Source organism: Melanostigma gelatinosum, assembly GCF_949748355.1.
Source record: "Melanostigma gelatinosum genome assembly, chromosome: 8".
Lineage (NCBI taxonomy): Eukaryota > Metazoa > Chordata > Actinopteri > Perciformes > Zoarcidae > Melanostigma > Melanostigma gelatinosum.
Genome location: NC_136641.1, coordinates 25065863 through 25082804, shown reverse-complemented (window position 1 = coordinate 25082804; position 16942 = coordinate 25065863). Strand labels below are relative to the sequence as shown.

General features: G+C 44.4%; 1 protein-coding gene across 2 annotated transcripts in view; it reads left to right on the top strand.

The window, feature by feature from the left end:
• The window catches only part of LOC306780478 (poly(rC)-binding protein 4-like), a 34896-nt gene that overhangs the window by 5683 nt on the left and 12271 nt on the right, over positions 1 to 16942 (top strand). For both annotated transcript variants that reach the window (XM_079272872.1, XM_079272871.1), the window contains exons 2-7: positions 7148 to 7337; positions 7462 to 7485; positions 9923 to 9955; positions 11779 to 11895; positions 14417 to 14548; positions 16547 to 16675. In XM_079272872.1, coding sequence (XP_079128998.1) covers positions 7230 to 7337; positions 7462 to 7485; positions 9923 to 9955; positions 11779 to 11895; positions 14417 to 14548; positions 16547 to 16675 — 543 coding nt within the window. In that variant the 5' untranslated portion in view covers positions 7148 to 7229. The remainder of the gene's footprint in view (positions 1 to 7147; positions 7338 to 7461; positions 7486 to 9922; positions 9956 to 11778; positions 11896 to 14416; positions 14549 to 16546; positions 16676 to 16942) is intronic.

Sequence of the window (16942 nt, the reverse complement as noted above, 5' to 3'; positions counted from 1 at the left end):
CAGTTGCATTTACAGTCTTCTCTCTCTGCTGTGAGTCTCGGCTCATAAAACAATATCACTGATGAATCCCAGCGTCACTGATGAATCCCAGCGTGACTGACGGCCGTGATGCTGTGAAACCGAATCCAAACATGCAGCCCCCTCTGAGAACATTTCATTCACATCGAATTCATCTTGACGAAGAAGTGTCTGCATAAAGTCGTATTTCAACTGAAATACAAGTATTCTTTTAAATGTGTTACTCACATACTTTTACCCTATTTAGAGTCTTTTAGAGAATCTTTCTACAGCGTGGAGGATTCTTAGACAGACACTCATAACGATTTGTTTACATGCGTCTGTGTGGAGCTTGTGAAGAGAAGCTTGGAGATCAGTCACAAACACTGGTTCGGGACCCACAGGAGGGCCGCTGGGGATTTTATTAGGGTCGGCAAATAAAAATTCCAGTTTTTTCTTCCGCATTAATATCTGCAGTACAGCTTTGAATCGCATGAGAGAGCCTGAATGTTCGTATTGTTCTGATGATCGTAGCCGTATCTAATATAAAAAGGCTCAGTTTGTTTTGCTGATGAGAGGAAAGAAACAAGCCTGTTAACTCCTCCTAAATGCATTTATTTGGTCTCATTTTAAAGTATTTAACATGAGTATATGTTTTTAATAACATGCATAAAGCTATGTTGTGATCAAATGTATATATCTTGTATAGATGTAAATGTATATATCTTCTAAATAGCTGGTTTCCCTATTTGAGATAATAAAAAGTGATGCAGAAAAGGCAGAAAAATTGATCAGGAACGCTCATTTATGCTCAAATTTGCTTTTTTTCCTAAAGTGGGTCACCAGAATAAACACGTTTGGGCCACACTGCTGCAGAGGACTCTTCTCTTATACTATACGTGGGTTTTTTTTCATTCATCACCATCTTTGGAAATGACGCTCTCATTGTGTCATATGTACTCAAACATGGCAGTGGGGATCTGAGTTTATGACCGATCGCTGCAGAAACAAAAATAAAAAATTCTTCCTGTGGAGCTTCTCAGCAGATCAAAGCCTGTTCGCTCTTGTGTTTCAACAGGACAACCTGTGTGTGTGTGTGTGTGTGTGTGTGTGTGCATTGTTGCCTTCTTTCATCCCAGCAGCTGTATGTCTGCGTCTGCTTTGGTGCACACAGACCTGTGCATGTCGCCGTCTCTCTGTCGGTGTGTGTGTGTGCGTGCGTGTGTGTGTGTGACTCACCTCTTGCCCTTGCCATGCGCCATGCACACGTTGACACGCTCTCACTTACCGCTCTATATGTGCCCACCCGGAGGACACCCTATCCTCTCTGCCTCTGTGTTTATCGAGCAGACACTCAATATCCCCCCCCCCCCCTGTATGTGCTGTAGGCAGAGGGGGACCCTGTTTCTACCCTGTTTCTCTCCCTCACCGTGGGGACCAGGCACGTCCTTCGCTTCCTCTAAACCGTGAGCGTCGGTTGGTCCAGGTTGTGCGAGGGACCCGGTTGCCTCCGAGCAGGTGTCCGGTCCTCGGGACAAGCGGGTTGCACAACATCCCTTTCATCTCCACCGGCTCTCCGGAGCGGATGCTCCAGAAAACATGGCAAGAAAAAATAAATAAAAAATGATCCTGCTGGCTTCTGACAAGCGATGTATGCTGGTTGCTTTTATCTGCGACATCTTTGATGTACGCCTCATGGAAGTAAGACCAAAAAAGTAAAAACGCTTCGATTTCTATCACACTTTATTACATTTGTCTGTAATGAAGCTTATTTTTAGTTTGTGGCATGATGCCAATTTGTTATAACTTTAAACATATAAGAGCAAGTTAAGCACTTCTGGTAGATTGTTGACCACATTACATACATACAGACATACATACATATACGTTACATACATATATGTTCCAATATCAGTGAACTTTATACAACAGTTTCATATCTTTTGTATTTTAAGGTCGACCGATTTTTAAAGGCCGACATAATAAAGATAGTTTGGAGCAGCAAAAAGCCGACAGTCGATTATTCGGCCGATTACTTCTGTTGCGGGTCCCGTGACATTGTTAAAAGGCACTCTTACAAACAGTAGAGGGACATTTCCCAAAAATCTAGATTTGGTGTGAGTTGCCTAGTTTGGGATTTATTGGCCAGAACGATGTCTGCCTTCTCTTCATTATGAAGGAACTCTGCTTGCTGTTTAAAATAGTCTTTGTACACACAAACACATGAAATCTGACCATTTAGGAGCAGTGGGCTGTAGTGAGGTGCCGGGGAGCTACTTGGAGTTCAGCCAAGCAGTGGCGGCTGGTGGAACATGTTCTAGGTAGGGCCATCCTATCAATTTCAGCAAACATCCCAGTATGATTTAATGCAAACAAATTAAAGTATCAAACACGCATTATTACTTGGCAGTTAAATATTTAACATGTATTCCAACACGAAAAAAATCAGCAAATAACACTTATATAATATAATATAACATGTTCATTCATTGAGATGCCCCTATGGACCTTGTTATAGGAGGTAAAGATCAGGAGAAGTAAACATGAAGTGTAATTATGAATACTGATGTTAAATTAAGCTATGATGAGTTTTCACTGTTAATTTAACATCTCTATTACATGTTGATGCCTCCATGACCAAGTTAAGCAGATGAGACTGAGGACAGCTATGTAGAAGAAAAGATGTTCACTTTGTCTGATATGTAGCTTGACAGAGTTCTCATGTGTGTCCTGGTGTTCTCATGTTTCCTTACCTCCTCATCCCTCACTCCCTACCCTGGTGTTCTCATGTTTCCTTACCTCCTCATCCCTCACTCCCTACCCTGGTGTTCTCATGTTTCCTTACCTCCTCATCCCTCACTCCCTACCCTGGTGTTCTCATGTTTCCTTACCTCCTCATCAGTCACTCCCTACCCTGGTGTTCTCATGTTTCCTTACCTCCTCATCCCTCACTCCCTACCCTGGTGTTCTCATGTTTCCTTACCTCCTCATCCCTCACTCCCGTAACTGTCCGTGCTGGATCTGTCCCCGTTGTTTTAAAAAGCTAAATAAATGATTAGCATGACGTCATCCAGCTAGCTAACCTGTCTGGTGTTCAGCTAGTACAGAAGCTTCATGTACGGCTTCCCTTTCCCGCGAGTCTGCTGTCTGAACACGAGAACACGCGAGATGAGAACTAGACAGAGAGACAGTCTTTTTTAGGGCGCTGATTGGCTAAATTGTAAGTCACTCATTTATTTCTTTAATCAGTGATTGGCTAAGCTGCTTATTAGACCCGTCTTCCTTGGGCCAAATCTATCTGGCCCCAGCACGTGCACGAGCAGTAGAGACGTGCACGGGGACAGCTGAGAGGTGCACTAGCGGAGAGGACAAGCAGGGAAAGCATTTATTTTGCGCAGATATCCTATTTTACAAATATTACATCGCTCAAAAACACAAATATTGACAATTCGTATAATTTATTAATATTATTCAAATAAAAAATTATAATAATATAATTTTTTTTTTTGTGGCTCAAGGTGGGTGGGGCCATGCCCCGTGGCCCTCTATTGGCCGGCCGCCACTGCAGTCAAGGTCTCGCTCTGGGACACTTTGACATGTCATACATACACAAACTGTCTGTCTCTCTCCAGACGTCATGACCCACTTTCTCAAGATAATCCACAGACCTTGATGAGAGCAGTTTCATGTAGGACCTACTTTCTTTCAACCATAGCTCTTGCATGAAACTGCTCACACCAAGGTCCGTGGATTATCTTTGAGTAACCGGGCCATTATTTCTGCAAAGAGACGTTGCTGTGGAGCACCACAGGCCGAGTGTCATCTCGTCCCATTATATCCCAGAGAAGGCAGACGTCTCTACAGCCGGTATCTCAAACACTCACAGCATTTTAGATCGATGGGGTGAACTGTCCCTTTAAAATTTGGTGAAACTCAAGCAGCTGCTGGAAGTCATGATTCTCATCATACATTTGGGAAATAACAGCAACAAACAGTGTGAATGTATCTGCTGTAAAATATCTACTCATTTACTTTGTGGCTTTTCTTTTGACTCGCAGCCAAAAGAAAGAAATGACCATCAGACTGAGAAAAGGAACAAAATGTCAACAGCTTTCAGGGACAGTCGCCTACTAAGAATGTCGAGCAGTGATGAATGGCATAGATGAATACAAATATTCTTCATATCGTATTTTGGGGTGAACCGTCCCTTTAATTCAGCGAATATAATAATCAGTAAAAGCAAGCAAAATAACGATGAATACGAGCAGTGACTCAAATGAAGAAGCTCCTGCGTGCCGGATTCAGTCAGGCGGAGCAGGACCAAGGTGACGCTGTCCGGGACAGAGAAGCAGGACAGTGGATGTCGTCTCCGCCTCGCCCTCCTGTCCCGACCGCGTCTTTGGCAGCCTGCCGCTGCAGCCTGAACTTTGCTAATTCCCTGTTCGGAGTGACCGCGGTCTAATTGAGAACAGAGGGGCTCTGTTCATCCCAGAGAGCTGCTGCTGCTGCTGGGATTCTGGAAATGAGGGAGTTCAGAGGCTCTCCGCCCTCACACATGCCTTGTTATCAACCCACAGAGCAGCGCATAATGATCCTTCCAACCATTAGCTGCTAATGCAATAAAGGGCCAACATTTTAGCCGTGCCCTCCAGCGCCTAAGCGTAACGAAGTTAGTCCGCGGGGTTGCACAAATGTGCTCTGCGATAAACACACGTGTTCCGTGGAGGAGAATATAACGACCCACACAGGCAGTCACGCTCTGGAGAATCTTAAGAGGGATGTGTGCGAGCATTCTAACGTGGCTTTGCAAGCATCCACTGCATGAATAAATCACCTTGTGCACTAAGCAAAAGCAATAAACCTGCCTACAACGAGTCTCTCAGGAATTGGATCTCATCTAGAATAACACCCATTTATTAAACATGATCTCCCGGCATAGCTCAACAAATCTACAGACAGCATGGAGATTGAGAAAAAAGACACGCGTGTGCCAGGCGGCGTGAGTAGGATTGCAGCAGTGGGCGGGAACACAGTGGCCCTGTGGGCTGGTTGGAATGCACTTGGCAGACAAACAAAAAGTGGCCTTGATGAGTCAAAAAGGAGAGGCAGAGTGTGTTACCGTGTCGCTGCAGAACATGAGCCATGACGTCAAAGGATTCCTCTTGATATCTCAAATATCTGAAAAGCATCAGTGAAATCAAATGCTTTTCATTACGGTACTGAAAGCAGAGCGGACACGATAAGTCAACTGATAGATGAGTCAGACAACTGCTCGAGAGATGGAAAACGTAGATCACTCGTCTGGTCCACCATTTCGGTCCGGACTGAAATATCTCAACATTTACTTTATGGATTGCCACAACATTTGGTTCAGACATTCATGGTCCCCAGATGATAAATCTCACTGACTTTGGCAATCCCCTGACTTTTCATCCTTTCAGAATTTTTACTTAACCAGTGAAATATCCACCAAATGGACTGGTGCAAAATGTAAATGTAGACTTAAAATAAGTCTGTAAAATATGTCAAACGAAAAAAAGACACATAAGTCACACACTCCACTTTGGGCCATGAACACTATAGTCTCAAACATTAACCTCCTGGTTGAAAATCCTGTATTTGTTTTTCTGGATCCAGATTTTCCAATGTGAGAATTTGCTGATTTTCTTTGAATTATGAATTTTTTGTAATTATTGTGATTTGGAGTGTTGTTTGAAGACCGTACCATAGGTTTCTATGATGTTTTTTTTCTTTTTACATAATCCTCTTATTAATGTACCACTGCTGTATTGTGTGATTGAATGAATACAATCCAGAATTAGCTGACCCCCGCGGCTCGACACTAACGGGCTGTAAGGCGTCTTAAAACACTTCGTTCAAACTCAAAAACAAGCGGCGATGTATGCAGTCAACCGGCTCAAAGTATCAGACACCTCATACAATCTCCTCAAAGACTAAATGAAACTCACCAAGGTGTCTGTTCACTTAGTGAGCTGAGTGGCAGAGAAGTGCATCAGTGTGTGTACTGGCAGCTTTGTTAGTTGTCGTTTCGCCTGCACTGCGTCTCTGATAGTGGCGATGCACTCAGCTTCGTTATCACAAGCGGCTCCTACCAGCTGGGTAAGAGTAGTGAGTGACGAGTCAGCAGGCAGTCAACGGGAATATAAAACAGGCAATAAAAGGTGTTTTGAGAAAGTGTCCGAAAATACTATGCACTTTGCTACAGCAGAATGCGAGATCAGCCGTGGACGGACGCAGAGGTGCACACTCACTCACAATCACACACGACCGATCGCAGCATCTTCCTGGTGGGGATTATGATCATGATTGTTTTTGGCTGCCCTAATTGTAAGCATTTGTTAGATCCTCTGAAAAAACATACAAGGAAAGTGCCTTTAACTTCTGCTCATCACGCAGCATCTACTGTGCAGCTATAGTCATGCGTCACATGTACATCCATCTCCTTCCCCTGTCAAGAGGAAACACGAATGATTCCATGAACTAATAATACACACCACGCTGACACTGAGCCGCCAGGTGACTCGCATATTAATCATCATACCGTATGTGGTCCGTCACATTACTGACAGGCACGTAGCCACATTGTCATTCTGGGATCGGCACAGATGCTCCTCGTTTGCTCTCGCGGTGTATAAATCCTGCCCTGAGAAGCCTTTTACTGTGATGGAGCAGATAGAATCCAGGTCCCAAAAGAAACTCCAAACATTTTACAGTTTTGTAAAAACAGTTTGGAATTGAATTTGATAAACTTTGCATATTACATTTTTTGTATTATTATTTTTTTTTTATCCAATTCCACAAATCACTCAACTCCCTCTGTGAGAAAGTGCTCGTCAGTGAATGGAGACGCACAGATAGCGCGTTAGTCATCGACGGCCGCCCACAGACTGTCAGGAGACGCAACCTCGCTGACACGGCTGGTGCTTCTGGTCAACACGCTGCACACTCAACGGTCTTCTTCATTACGACTTTGTCACGAATCACCGTCGATATTACATCGACCTCAAGCTGATGAAGTTCCTCATTCGATGTTCTTTCCGAGGCCTTTGGTGTGAAGGTATAAAAGTTGCATCTACGCACATCTGAACGACCGATGATTTGACTTTGCGTCGTTCTCTTTCCCTCTCAGAGCGGCAGTGAAGGACCTCGGAGAGCCGGAGAACGAGCGCTGGCCCTCGTTTGACTGCGTGACCAGCGGATGAGCCTTGTTCATGCGTCTCCCTGCGAGCCACTCCCACATCACCATGAACTGTGAGCAGGACTTTGCAGACGGGGGCTTGGGAGTGACCCTCACACTACGACTGCTCATGCATGGAAAGGTACACGAGCTCACGCTGTGTCCGAATGACGGAAGACGTTAATGGGGCTTTCTTGAGCATAAGATTGGTCAGTGTCTCATAAATGTATTTAGTATGTAACTACCGTCTTCTCTTTGTATTCTAGGAGGTTGGCAGCATCATAGGAAAGGTGAGAATTCCCTTTTTTGAATTATTCTACACAAAATACTACATATATGCATGAAGGTATGAATCATTTGGCAGATGTTTTTGACTGATTGGGACGAATCGAATGTATATTTATTTTTCTATTGATCTAAGCCAGGGGGCATCAACTACATTTGTTCAAGAGACAGAATATGTTTGCGGAACTCTGAGGGTCGGACTTTTAAAGAATATTTATATATTCAGTTTAATTAGCCTATTATTGTTTGATATTTTCATTTTCTTACCGAATTAATGTTATTTCATTTGCCTATTTCAGTGTAACTCCAAAAACATGGGAACTCCGCAATGATAAACATACTTAACGGCACTCAGACATCCGGCAAGGAGGGAGGGCTGTCCTCAACTAAACAAATTCCAGATCTTCAAGCGGAGTTTCTCCAAAAAGAATCTCACAAATGATCCACTTTAAATGTTCTTTACTAGAGATGTGTTCATAAGTTTCCTGTCAACAAAGCATTAAAAAGAAGACGAAAATCGACAGATTAGTCCAGTTTTGACGATCAACAAGTGTCCTGATTGGTGGAGAACGCTCACAGGAAGAACAGAGTGTTTAACTTGTCCGATCAGGTTTAGGTAAAGTCACTCTCAAAGAGCATGAAGAGAAAAGTTGACGTGGAAACTCGCAGCTTTAGTGAAGAATGCCCTGATAAATGTGCATTCATCTCGCCAACTTTCAGTCAGTATGCCTCGTTTGCAGTGGAATGCAAAAGGTGTCCCCTTTGCAGAAGACTTTAGATACAGCACAACCCACGTTACATTCAGAAAAGATGGGAATTTGTTTCAGCTACACCTGCCGGCTGCTATTCAGTGAACAACCAGCGACGCAAGCACAGCTTTGTGAGTCCAGTGGGCCCGACTCCTGCATCGGGTTGAGTAGACTCGCTAACAACAAGCTGACAGATTTATAACGTCTTTAGTGACCGCGGATATCATGCCATGTATTTGGGGTTGCTAAATCATTGCTAAACAATTTATTCCCAATTGTTTTAAGGTTTGCTTCAATATAGGGATAAAAAAAAAGAAGATATTCACACATTTTCTGAATTGATTCATAGTCGTGGGAGAGGAATCCCTCCTCAGTTCTTTCTTTTGTCCTCGTTTTTTGGAGTTTGTCCTTTTCCAATGTGAGGGTCCTGGGACAGAAGATGTTGTCGAACATCCTTTGAGGCAAATTTGTGATTGATGATGAGCTATACATTGAATAATCCGATCGCCTGATTGGCCACTGTTGTCGATCACTGGTCTCAGCCATATACCTTATTGATGCCTTTTCTGTGGATTCATAATCAGTCTTTGGGGAATATTTTTCCTCTAACAAACAAAATTCTTGTTTTTAGAATGTCCCATCCTAAATGCAATTGCATTAAACCAAACCCGCCGCCGCCGCCACCACCACCAGCCGCACCCATATAGCCCTCCCCCCAAAGAATCCATCAAACGAAAGCATCAGTGCATCGACTGCAAGCCTCCTGCTGACACCGAGCACCAAAGACATATTACCGTCGGCCCCTTGTGGGCACTTAAAGCGTCTGTCAGGACGGGCCTGGCTCCTCTGCGCTGCACCAGTAGCTCCAGCTAGCGCGCCCTTCGTAATACAACACCAAAGACACCGATGGCAGACGAGGAAAACAAATGCAGAGAATAAAGAGTGCTGGGAAAGAAGTCACCGTGGATGCCGCAGTGTGTTGCAGAAATTGAAATACGTAAAAGAAAATAAGGGAACGGGAAGAGAGACGAGCTCGACACACACACACACACACACACACACTGTGCAGCTCGACAGAGAGAGGCACTTGATCTGCAGTACTCGGACTAATGACTCGCCGCTCCGTCTCTTTGCCACACCTCTCATGGTTATCTCATCGATAGAAGGCCGACACCGGAATCACAATGCGCCGCATAGAATACGCCTTCCTGCAATAAAACATGAAACAGAGTGAAGCCCAGTGAGCGAGATGGTCCAGCTTTGCACACGAAGGTGTGAGCAGAGCTGTGACAGCTTGGATGGACTTATGCCAAAAATGAAATGGAGGAGGGGGGGGGGGGCAATCTTTTAAACCAGCAGAGGATGGGCTGCGGTGTGACACAAGACAAAATGCTTTTGTCCCCAGCAGGCAGGCAGGCAGGCACACACACACACACACACACACACACACACACACACACAGCAGGTGTGCGTCCCGATGTGTCGGATTGTTCTCGGAGACAGCAGTGCGGGGGACGCCGCTGCGACGCGTCGCGCATTTGAAACCCGAGCTGCAAATTGCGCCGCTAAATTCCAATCAGGCTTTCGTGGTTGGACGCGGCCGGTTTCACTTAAGCGGTCGAGGACGCCGCGATCTCTCAGACAAAGCACATGTGATTCTGTTTAAAGCTGTCCTTCAACTTCTCTTCCACAGAAAGGAGAGACGGTGAAACGAATACGAGAAGAGGTACTGTGTCCACGGTTTTGACTTTTCATCGTGTTCATCAGTGATGCTTTGTGCCGTTTGATTGTATGTTTTTTTGTGTGTGTGACTAGCTGTCAAGGAGGCTAAAACACAAGACGAGGAACGACCACATCTCTCTGACCACAAGCCGGTTCATGTCAAGAGAAACATAATTCTACCTCAGAGGGCCTCCTTTCAGTGTGCATTAATGATAAACACAGAGCTCGGACATTGTCCGAAATGCCTTTTGGGCAATAACGGCAGCTTTTCAATTTAAATCCTCATTCACTTCCCCTCTTCTTGCCGCTCTCCCACCAAATCCTTCTTTTCCTGCTTGAAAACAACTTCATTCTTCTCTGTCTGCTCCTGCGTTACCTCCTCTTTTCTTTAAATCTCAAGGGTGCAACCAAACTAATGCCGCTTGGTTAACTCTGTGTTGAAGAAATAATTGGGCTGACACCGTGGCAGCTGATTTGATTCTTTCCCCGGCTGCTGAGGTTTTACGTTGTACTTTTATGGATAAACGGAGGAACAGCGAGGTCGTGGGACAATGCAGAGCTGCTGGATGAACCACTCACTCATGGTAGTCACTCATCCATTCATCCAGGAGCCAGTTTTGGCCTTTTTGTTACTTCCCCGCTGCACGAGCCTGTTCCGGTCAGGGCCTTCCAGTCACAGTGGGAGCATGACTCACTGGAGAAAACGTTCCCCGTCCGTCCGCTGGTCACGTGACTTCGACTCAAGGACACGGGAGAGGAGGGCAGGAGATTTGTCATCCGAGGCCAAACGCCCCGAGACGAAACTATTACATTGTCAGTCTGAGATACAGAGATGTGCTCTCGGTTTCTCCTCACCCTCCCTCCCTCCCTCCCTCCCTCCCTCCCTCGGGTGTGCTGGCTGTACTGCTTCACACGAACGATGAGCTGTACGCTATGGTACATCATATTTATTATTAGTATTATAGAGTGTAGATTAATGAAAAACTACTGCTACTTTACCTCCTGCGGTGTTCTGTTCAGATCACAGTTACTATGGCTGGTAAAGTCATACACAGTAGATCTGTGTATCCAGCAAAAGTCACCACATTGAGAAGGAAACACTGAGGACGTCGGGCGCTTATGCTCAGAGTTGAATTTCTTTCATGTGTGTCATGCAGGGCGGGACTTAACTTGGTCTCAGCACCTCAAAGTCTCGGTGGTCTTGACTGCAACACTGCAGTTAGCTTAGCTTAGCATAAAGACCGGAAGACGGGGGCGACAGCTAGCCTGGCTGTGTCGAAAGCAGAGTAAAAATCTGCCTACCAACACCTCCAGTCGCTTTTACATTCTGTGTTTTATAAAAGAGGAAACATGAAATATAAGGTGTTAATTAATGAGCTTTAGAGGCGATGGTAATATTTCATTCATTTGTTACTCGTTTCCTTTTTCTTGTAATTGAAGAAATAAAAACAGCTAGCCAGCTATGCCCAAAGGTAACACAGTAACACCAGCACCACTTAGGTTATTCGGTAAACTATTATATCTCACTTGGGTCATCAGCACCAGAACAAAGTGTAAAAACAACCAGTTGTGGTTTTATGAAGGGTGCTGGGAGGAGGATTTCACCACATTTGGACAGAACCAGGCTAGCTGTTTTCCCTGTGATTCCAGTCATTATGCTAAGCTAATCTAACAAGCTGCTGGCTGTACAATAGCTTCGTATTTAAAAAGGACAAAGAGGGATATCGATCTTCTCATCAAACTCTCTGCAAGAAGCATATTTTGCACCAAAAAACCCGTCAAACTCTTGCGTTACTGTTGACGATTAACTGACCTCTGACCCCACAGAGCAGCGCCCGGGTCAACATCTCAGAGGGCTCCTGTCCGGAGAGGATCATCACCATCACCGGCTCCACAGACTGCGTCTTCAGAGCCTTCACCATGATCACGTACAAACTGGAGGAGGTAACTGTGCTGCATGCCACTCATTAGCAGTGAAATCAGCTCATGTCTCATAAACAGAGGAAAACAATCCGGGTGCGACGTCATATGTGGTAAGCTTTCAGACGTCTTTGTGGAGCCAAAAAAAACCCAAAACGATTTTACAACTTACAAGAAAGTATTTCCTGAGCTCTCAACATGACCGCTTATGTGCTTTTATCGCTATCGATTATATTCTAAAGTGAAGAGATGGAGGCCAAAGTGTTCGCTTTCAGACGCGATCACACTGCAGATGAAGATTTGGTGTAAGTGGTTTCGCTGCTGTTGTAAAACCATTTTTGACTTTTTTGACAGAAAATGATGTACGATAACTTGTTAGATTACGTAGCCATTTATTGGGCCATCCACCCATTTATCAATCAGGTGTTATTCATATGAAATGCACGTCAAAGTGCTTTACAAATGATTAACTATACGAAAAAAATACAACAAGAGAGAAGATGAAGCGAATAATGCACACGATATAAAGTTAAGAAAAATGAATGAATACAAATAAAGCAGTGGCAAACCAGTGAAATAAAGCAACATAAAATAAGAAATAAAAACGTGTACCTACTAAAACACGATCAAACCAGGCGTCATAATATAGCATCATAATACAAAAGTTAATAAACACGACATAAAAGCCAGACTGAATAGATTTGTCACGGCCATATAAAAACAACATATGTTCAGTCCTCTCATACAAAAAGTACAAATCATGCTAATTTGTACCTGTGAATAAGAAGGACTTATAAACCCGGTCATCATCTATAATGAGTTGTGGCTGGCAGGGTCCTCCTGCTATTAACCCCCGCGGTGTCTGTCCATCACTGCCTTAATGAACGTGTTGGAACGAGGGCCGTCTTCCCTCACATTTAGCATCACAGTGAGACTCTGCGCTCAGCTGGCTGGCAGCACAGTGCAGCAGCATTCATTAGAAGATCTTTCGCACCCACCTCTGTTCCCGACCCCTCAAACTCTTTGAGTTTCCAAGGCAACGCGTTGGCTGACCCACACCGCGCGCCCGCCACAGCTGCGTTATTGTACGCGCGACACATTGAATTAAAAACAAAAAGGGGAATAACCTGCTTTTTTTGTTGGAGTATCAGACGCTGTCTAAATAGTCACAAGAGTTCTTTCATTTGACAGTTCATCGCTCGTGTGAGCTTCCGTCTGTGTTTTAATGGAGGACGTTGTCACCGACTGTAGCCGCGAGAGTGCAGAAAACATTCATGCAAATGAGGCGCTGTGATAATCTGAGAGGAATGCTCTAATAGCACAACGCATTCTACGGTATCGTACTTGTAGTCTTATTTCTGTGAGAGTTTTTTTTTCAATTCACTGTCACAGAGAATCATGGGAACGTTCACAGTCGTTAAGGCTCATATGTTTAGATCAAATCAGGAAAATGAAGCCCAGAGCCTGATTGTGCAGACGAGCCGCTCTTCTAATGAGACGAGACGTCAGAGAGTCTGATCCGCCTCTCTAAATATAGACGCGGAGCAGAGAGGCGCGTCACAGGATGCTTTTCAAACGCGGCGTTCACAGTCGTTGGAAAAGCTCCGTTAAGGTGCCGCGCTGCCCCTTCTGAAGTCACACTAAAAGCAAGCAGCGGGCTTTGCCTTCTGTCACGCGGTTTTGTCGTGGGTTGAACTCTGATGGGAAGAGAGACAGCGCAGCGTATTTACATTTCAAAAGGCTCGCAGAGACACGCTGCTCATTCATTAAAAGCTCGATCTCCATCCACAGGAGAGCAGACACGGGATTTTTTTTTTGCTTCCTGCTCAGTAAAAACATCGACCATAAAGCAGGGTATGCTTTCGGGCGGGGCTACTGTGATTGACAGGTTTCTACCAGAGATATATACAGCATCTCTACGTCACTCTTTCATAGTCTAAATATGGTCACTTCTGTTCACTGGTTGCAAAAAATCAAGATGACGACGGCAAAAACACTGAACTCGAGGCTTCAAAGAAGCTGTCCACCAACCAATGGATGACGTCACAACACCTACGTCCACTTCCTGTATACATATTGAATATATATATATATATATAATACAGTTTATGGTTGATGTGGTAGAATGGCTACTTTGGGATTGGTTTGGCCCAACTCAGCCACTGCTTTGCGCTTCATAGTTTTGGATTTCGAGGTATAAGTGGTGTAATTGGGGAGATTTTAATTTCACAAATGTTCTACTGTTTGATACCCAGTATTCAAAACACTCAGCAAAGTAACTTAACTTAATGAGTAAGGACTATGGATGTAAATGTAAAGTGTGTTTATATGACTATGAATCCTAAATTGGCCGATAAAGTGAAGTGGTTTCAAATTCAAAGCCTCTTCAGTCCTAATTGTTGGAGATAAAAGCCGCCAGTGGCTTTTTCTCTCTCCATTTCCACCTTGACCCCTGCCGTCTGATCATCCCCACTGGACTCTCTCTCTCCCTCCTCTCCTTCTTTCATTCCTGCCGACTCTCACGGTTTTTTTCATCTCCCTCCAGGACCTGAATGCATTGGTGGCCAACGGCACCATCAGCTCCAAGCCACCGGTCACCCTGCGGCTGGTCATCCCCGCCAGCCAGTGTGGCTCTCTCATCGGGAAGGGAGGGGCCAAGATAAAGGAGATCAGAGAGGTGAGCAGCCAGAACACAAATCCACCCCATCCTCCCCGCCCCTGCTGCACAGACTGGCCGAACACTGAAATATGAAGAGAACAAATCTGCTTCTGGAGACGAGGGGAAATAAACTGCAGCTGGAAGGGAGAGATATTTCATTTTCCGCAATTCTGCTGCCGTTTGTTGTTTTGTTTTTCCCCTGCTGCGTTTTGTGCCACATTAATGTAAGTCCTCCTGTTTACACCAATACATTTTAGGTATGCTCTGAATCAGTATCGCAGTATAATTCAGTTAGAAAGGTGGTCACATTCATCTACAGCAACAGAATGGTATAAAGTAATAACGCTCGAATACAAAGAAGAAGTAACGTTTAAAAAAAAGTATAAGTATATATATATATATATATATTTTTTTTTTAAGATGTTCTGGCAGTATTAGTAAGTCGTAAATAACAAGACTAAGTTCCTTTAACAATGCACAATGCAAGCAGATCTGTGAGGTTACACTTGCAGTGCGTTCCAAATCGCAACATTGTATTTTAAACTCTGACCCTCTGGCTCATATGTCCGCTGTGCAGAGGATTGTGGGTCAGATTAGCCTGGCTTGCATACTGCAAAATGCAACCAGATGCAGTCGAACATCCTGGTATTTATTTGGCAACTGCATGTGACGTACTGTATCTCGGGACAGACTTAATCTTTTTCTGGCACACTGAATTTTTAGTGTGGATATTGGAACACACAATTGGACAGTGGTGCTTTGAGCTAAATGCTAACGCCTGGATGCTAACATGCTAATGTTTAGCAGGTATAATGTGCACTACGTTCACAGTCTTAGTTCAGCTGGTTACGTTCAAATCTCTGTAGCTTGTGTTAAACAGAGCTTATTTCAGATATCTAACCAAAAACGCTTTAAAAAAAACAAACACAATGACTTTGAGACGAGGGAACCGGAACTGCAAAAATGCAGACTCATTTCTGTGTCGTAGGACTCATTCGTGCAGCACTTTCATGAGCAGAAAACACAAAAACAGCTGAGGCTGATGGGAATGTCATTCGTTTTGTAGGTATTTGATGATCAAGCGTTGCACAAGTTACATTTTTGACCTGAAAAGGCTGCTTGCGGAAAAATCAGGGCATCACCAAAGTCATTAGGGTTCATCCTCTGGGCACCGTGACGAAACAGAATTTCATGTCAATCCATCTAATAGTTGCGGCGATATTTCCGTCAGGACCAAAGTGATGGTATCTGCACTTACATGTAGGTTGGCGCCAGAACAATAATGGATATAGGCCATTAAGGCAGGAAATTTGTGGAGACAATGCTGTCCGGATAGATCACTTAACCCAACGAACGGTATGACTCAGCAGTGGCAACTTTGAAAGGGGAAAAACTCCCGACTACATTTAGTCCCAGTTGAAACAATAGGATTAAAAAGGTGTCACATCTGTTGCCAGAGACGATTGACACTGTAACTTTAGCTCTGTACCGATCTGCAAATAGAGTCGCTCTAATTTTACCTTCGCCGACAAACGGCATCCAGCTGATTTTTATGCGGCTAGACGGATTTTTGAGCCGCGTATATCGCCCAAATTGGTTTCGGTTACAGATTTGTTTTGTCTTGTTTGGTTGCCACAGGACACACGCCGACTTATAGAAGCATTTTGAGATGCGCGTTGTTCAACAATGGCGTCCAAACAAACCCTGCAGTCTGATAGACATCAGCATACATCTTTAAAAGCAGTCCTCTCCTGCAGTCATACTTTATTGGGAATATATCAGCTAGAATTGGGAAAGGACACGTCTGCTGACCATGGGTGACTTCATCTATCTCTAACCTGTCACGGCTCGACGTTAAACACACCACAGCACGGTCGGATCTCCCGTCAGTATCAGTTTAAAAACATAAGGTCAGCAAAGCCACCAGGGAGGCACGGATAGGAGCGTAATAACGACTCGTCCTATCTCTGGAATCAAACTAATCTGTTTCTCTTTAAAAACCCTGTCATTTTGCAGAGCACCGGAGCTCAGATACAGGTGGCGGGGGATTTGCTGCCCAACTCCACTGAGCGAGGGGTGACGATATCTGGGAATCAGGAGTCTGTAATCCAGTGTGTCAGGCTCATCTGCACAGTAATCCTGGAGGTAGGAAGAGCACGATTCCTCTCTTCACTCCACACCTACAGCTGACACGTTGTCGGAGCTCTGCAGCTGCATGAAGGGAATTATTGCTGTTGACGTGCATGCTTTAATTTCACCAGTATGCATTTTTTTGTCTATTCCGCTGCAGAAGAAGTTAATGCATTTTGAGTATGCTGCGTTGGCCTTCTGTGTTATGCAACTGTGTGTCGGTAGCATTATCTTCATCCAACTTAGGAAACATCAAGGAAGTGCGTAGCTATTTTACTATTT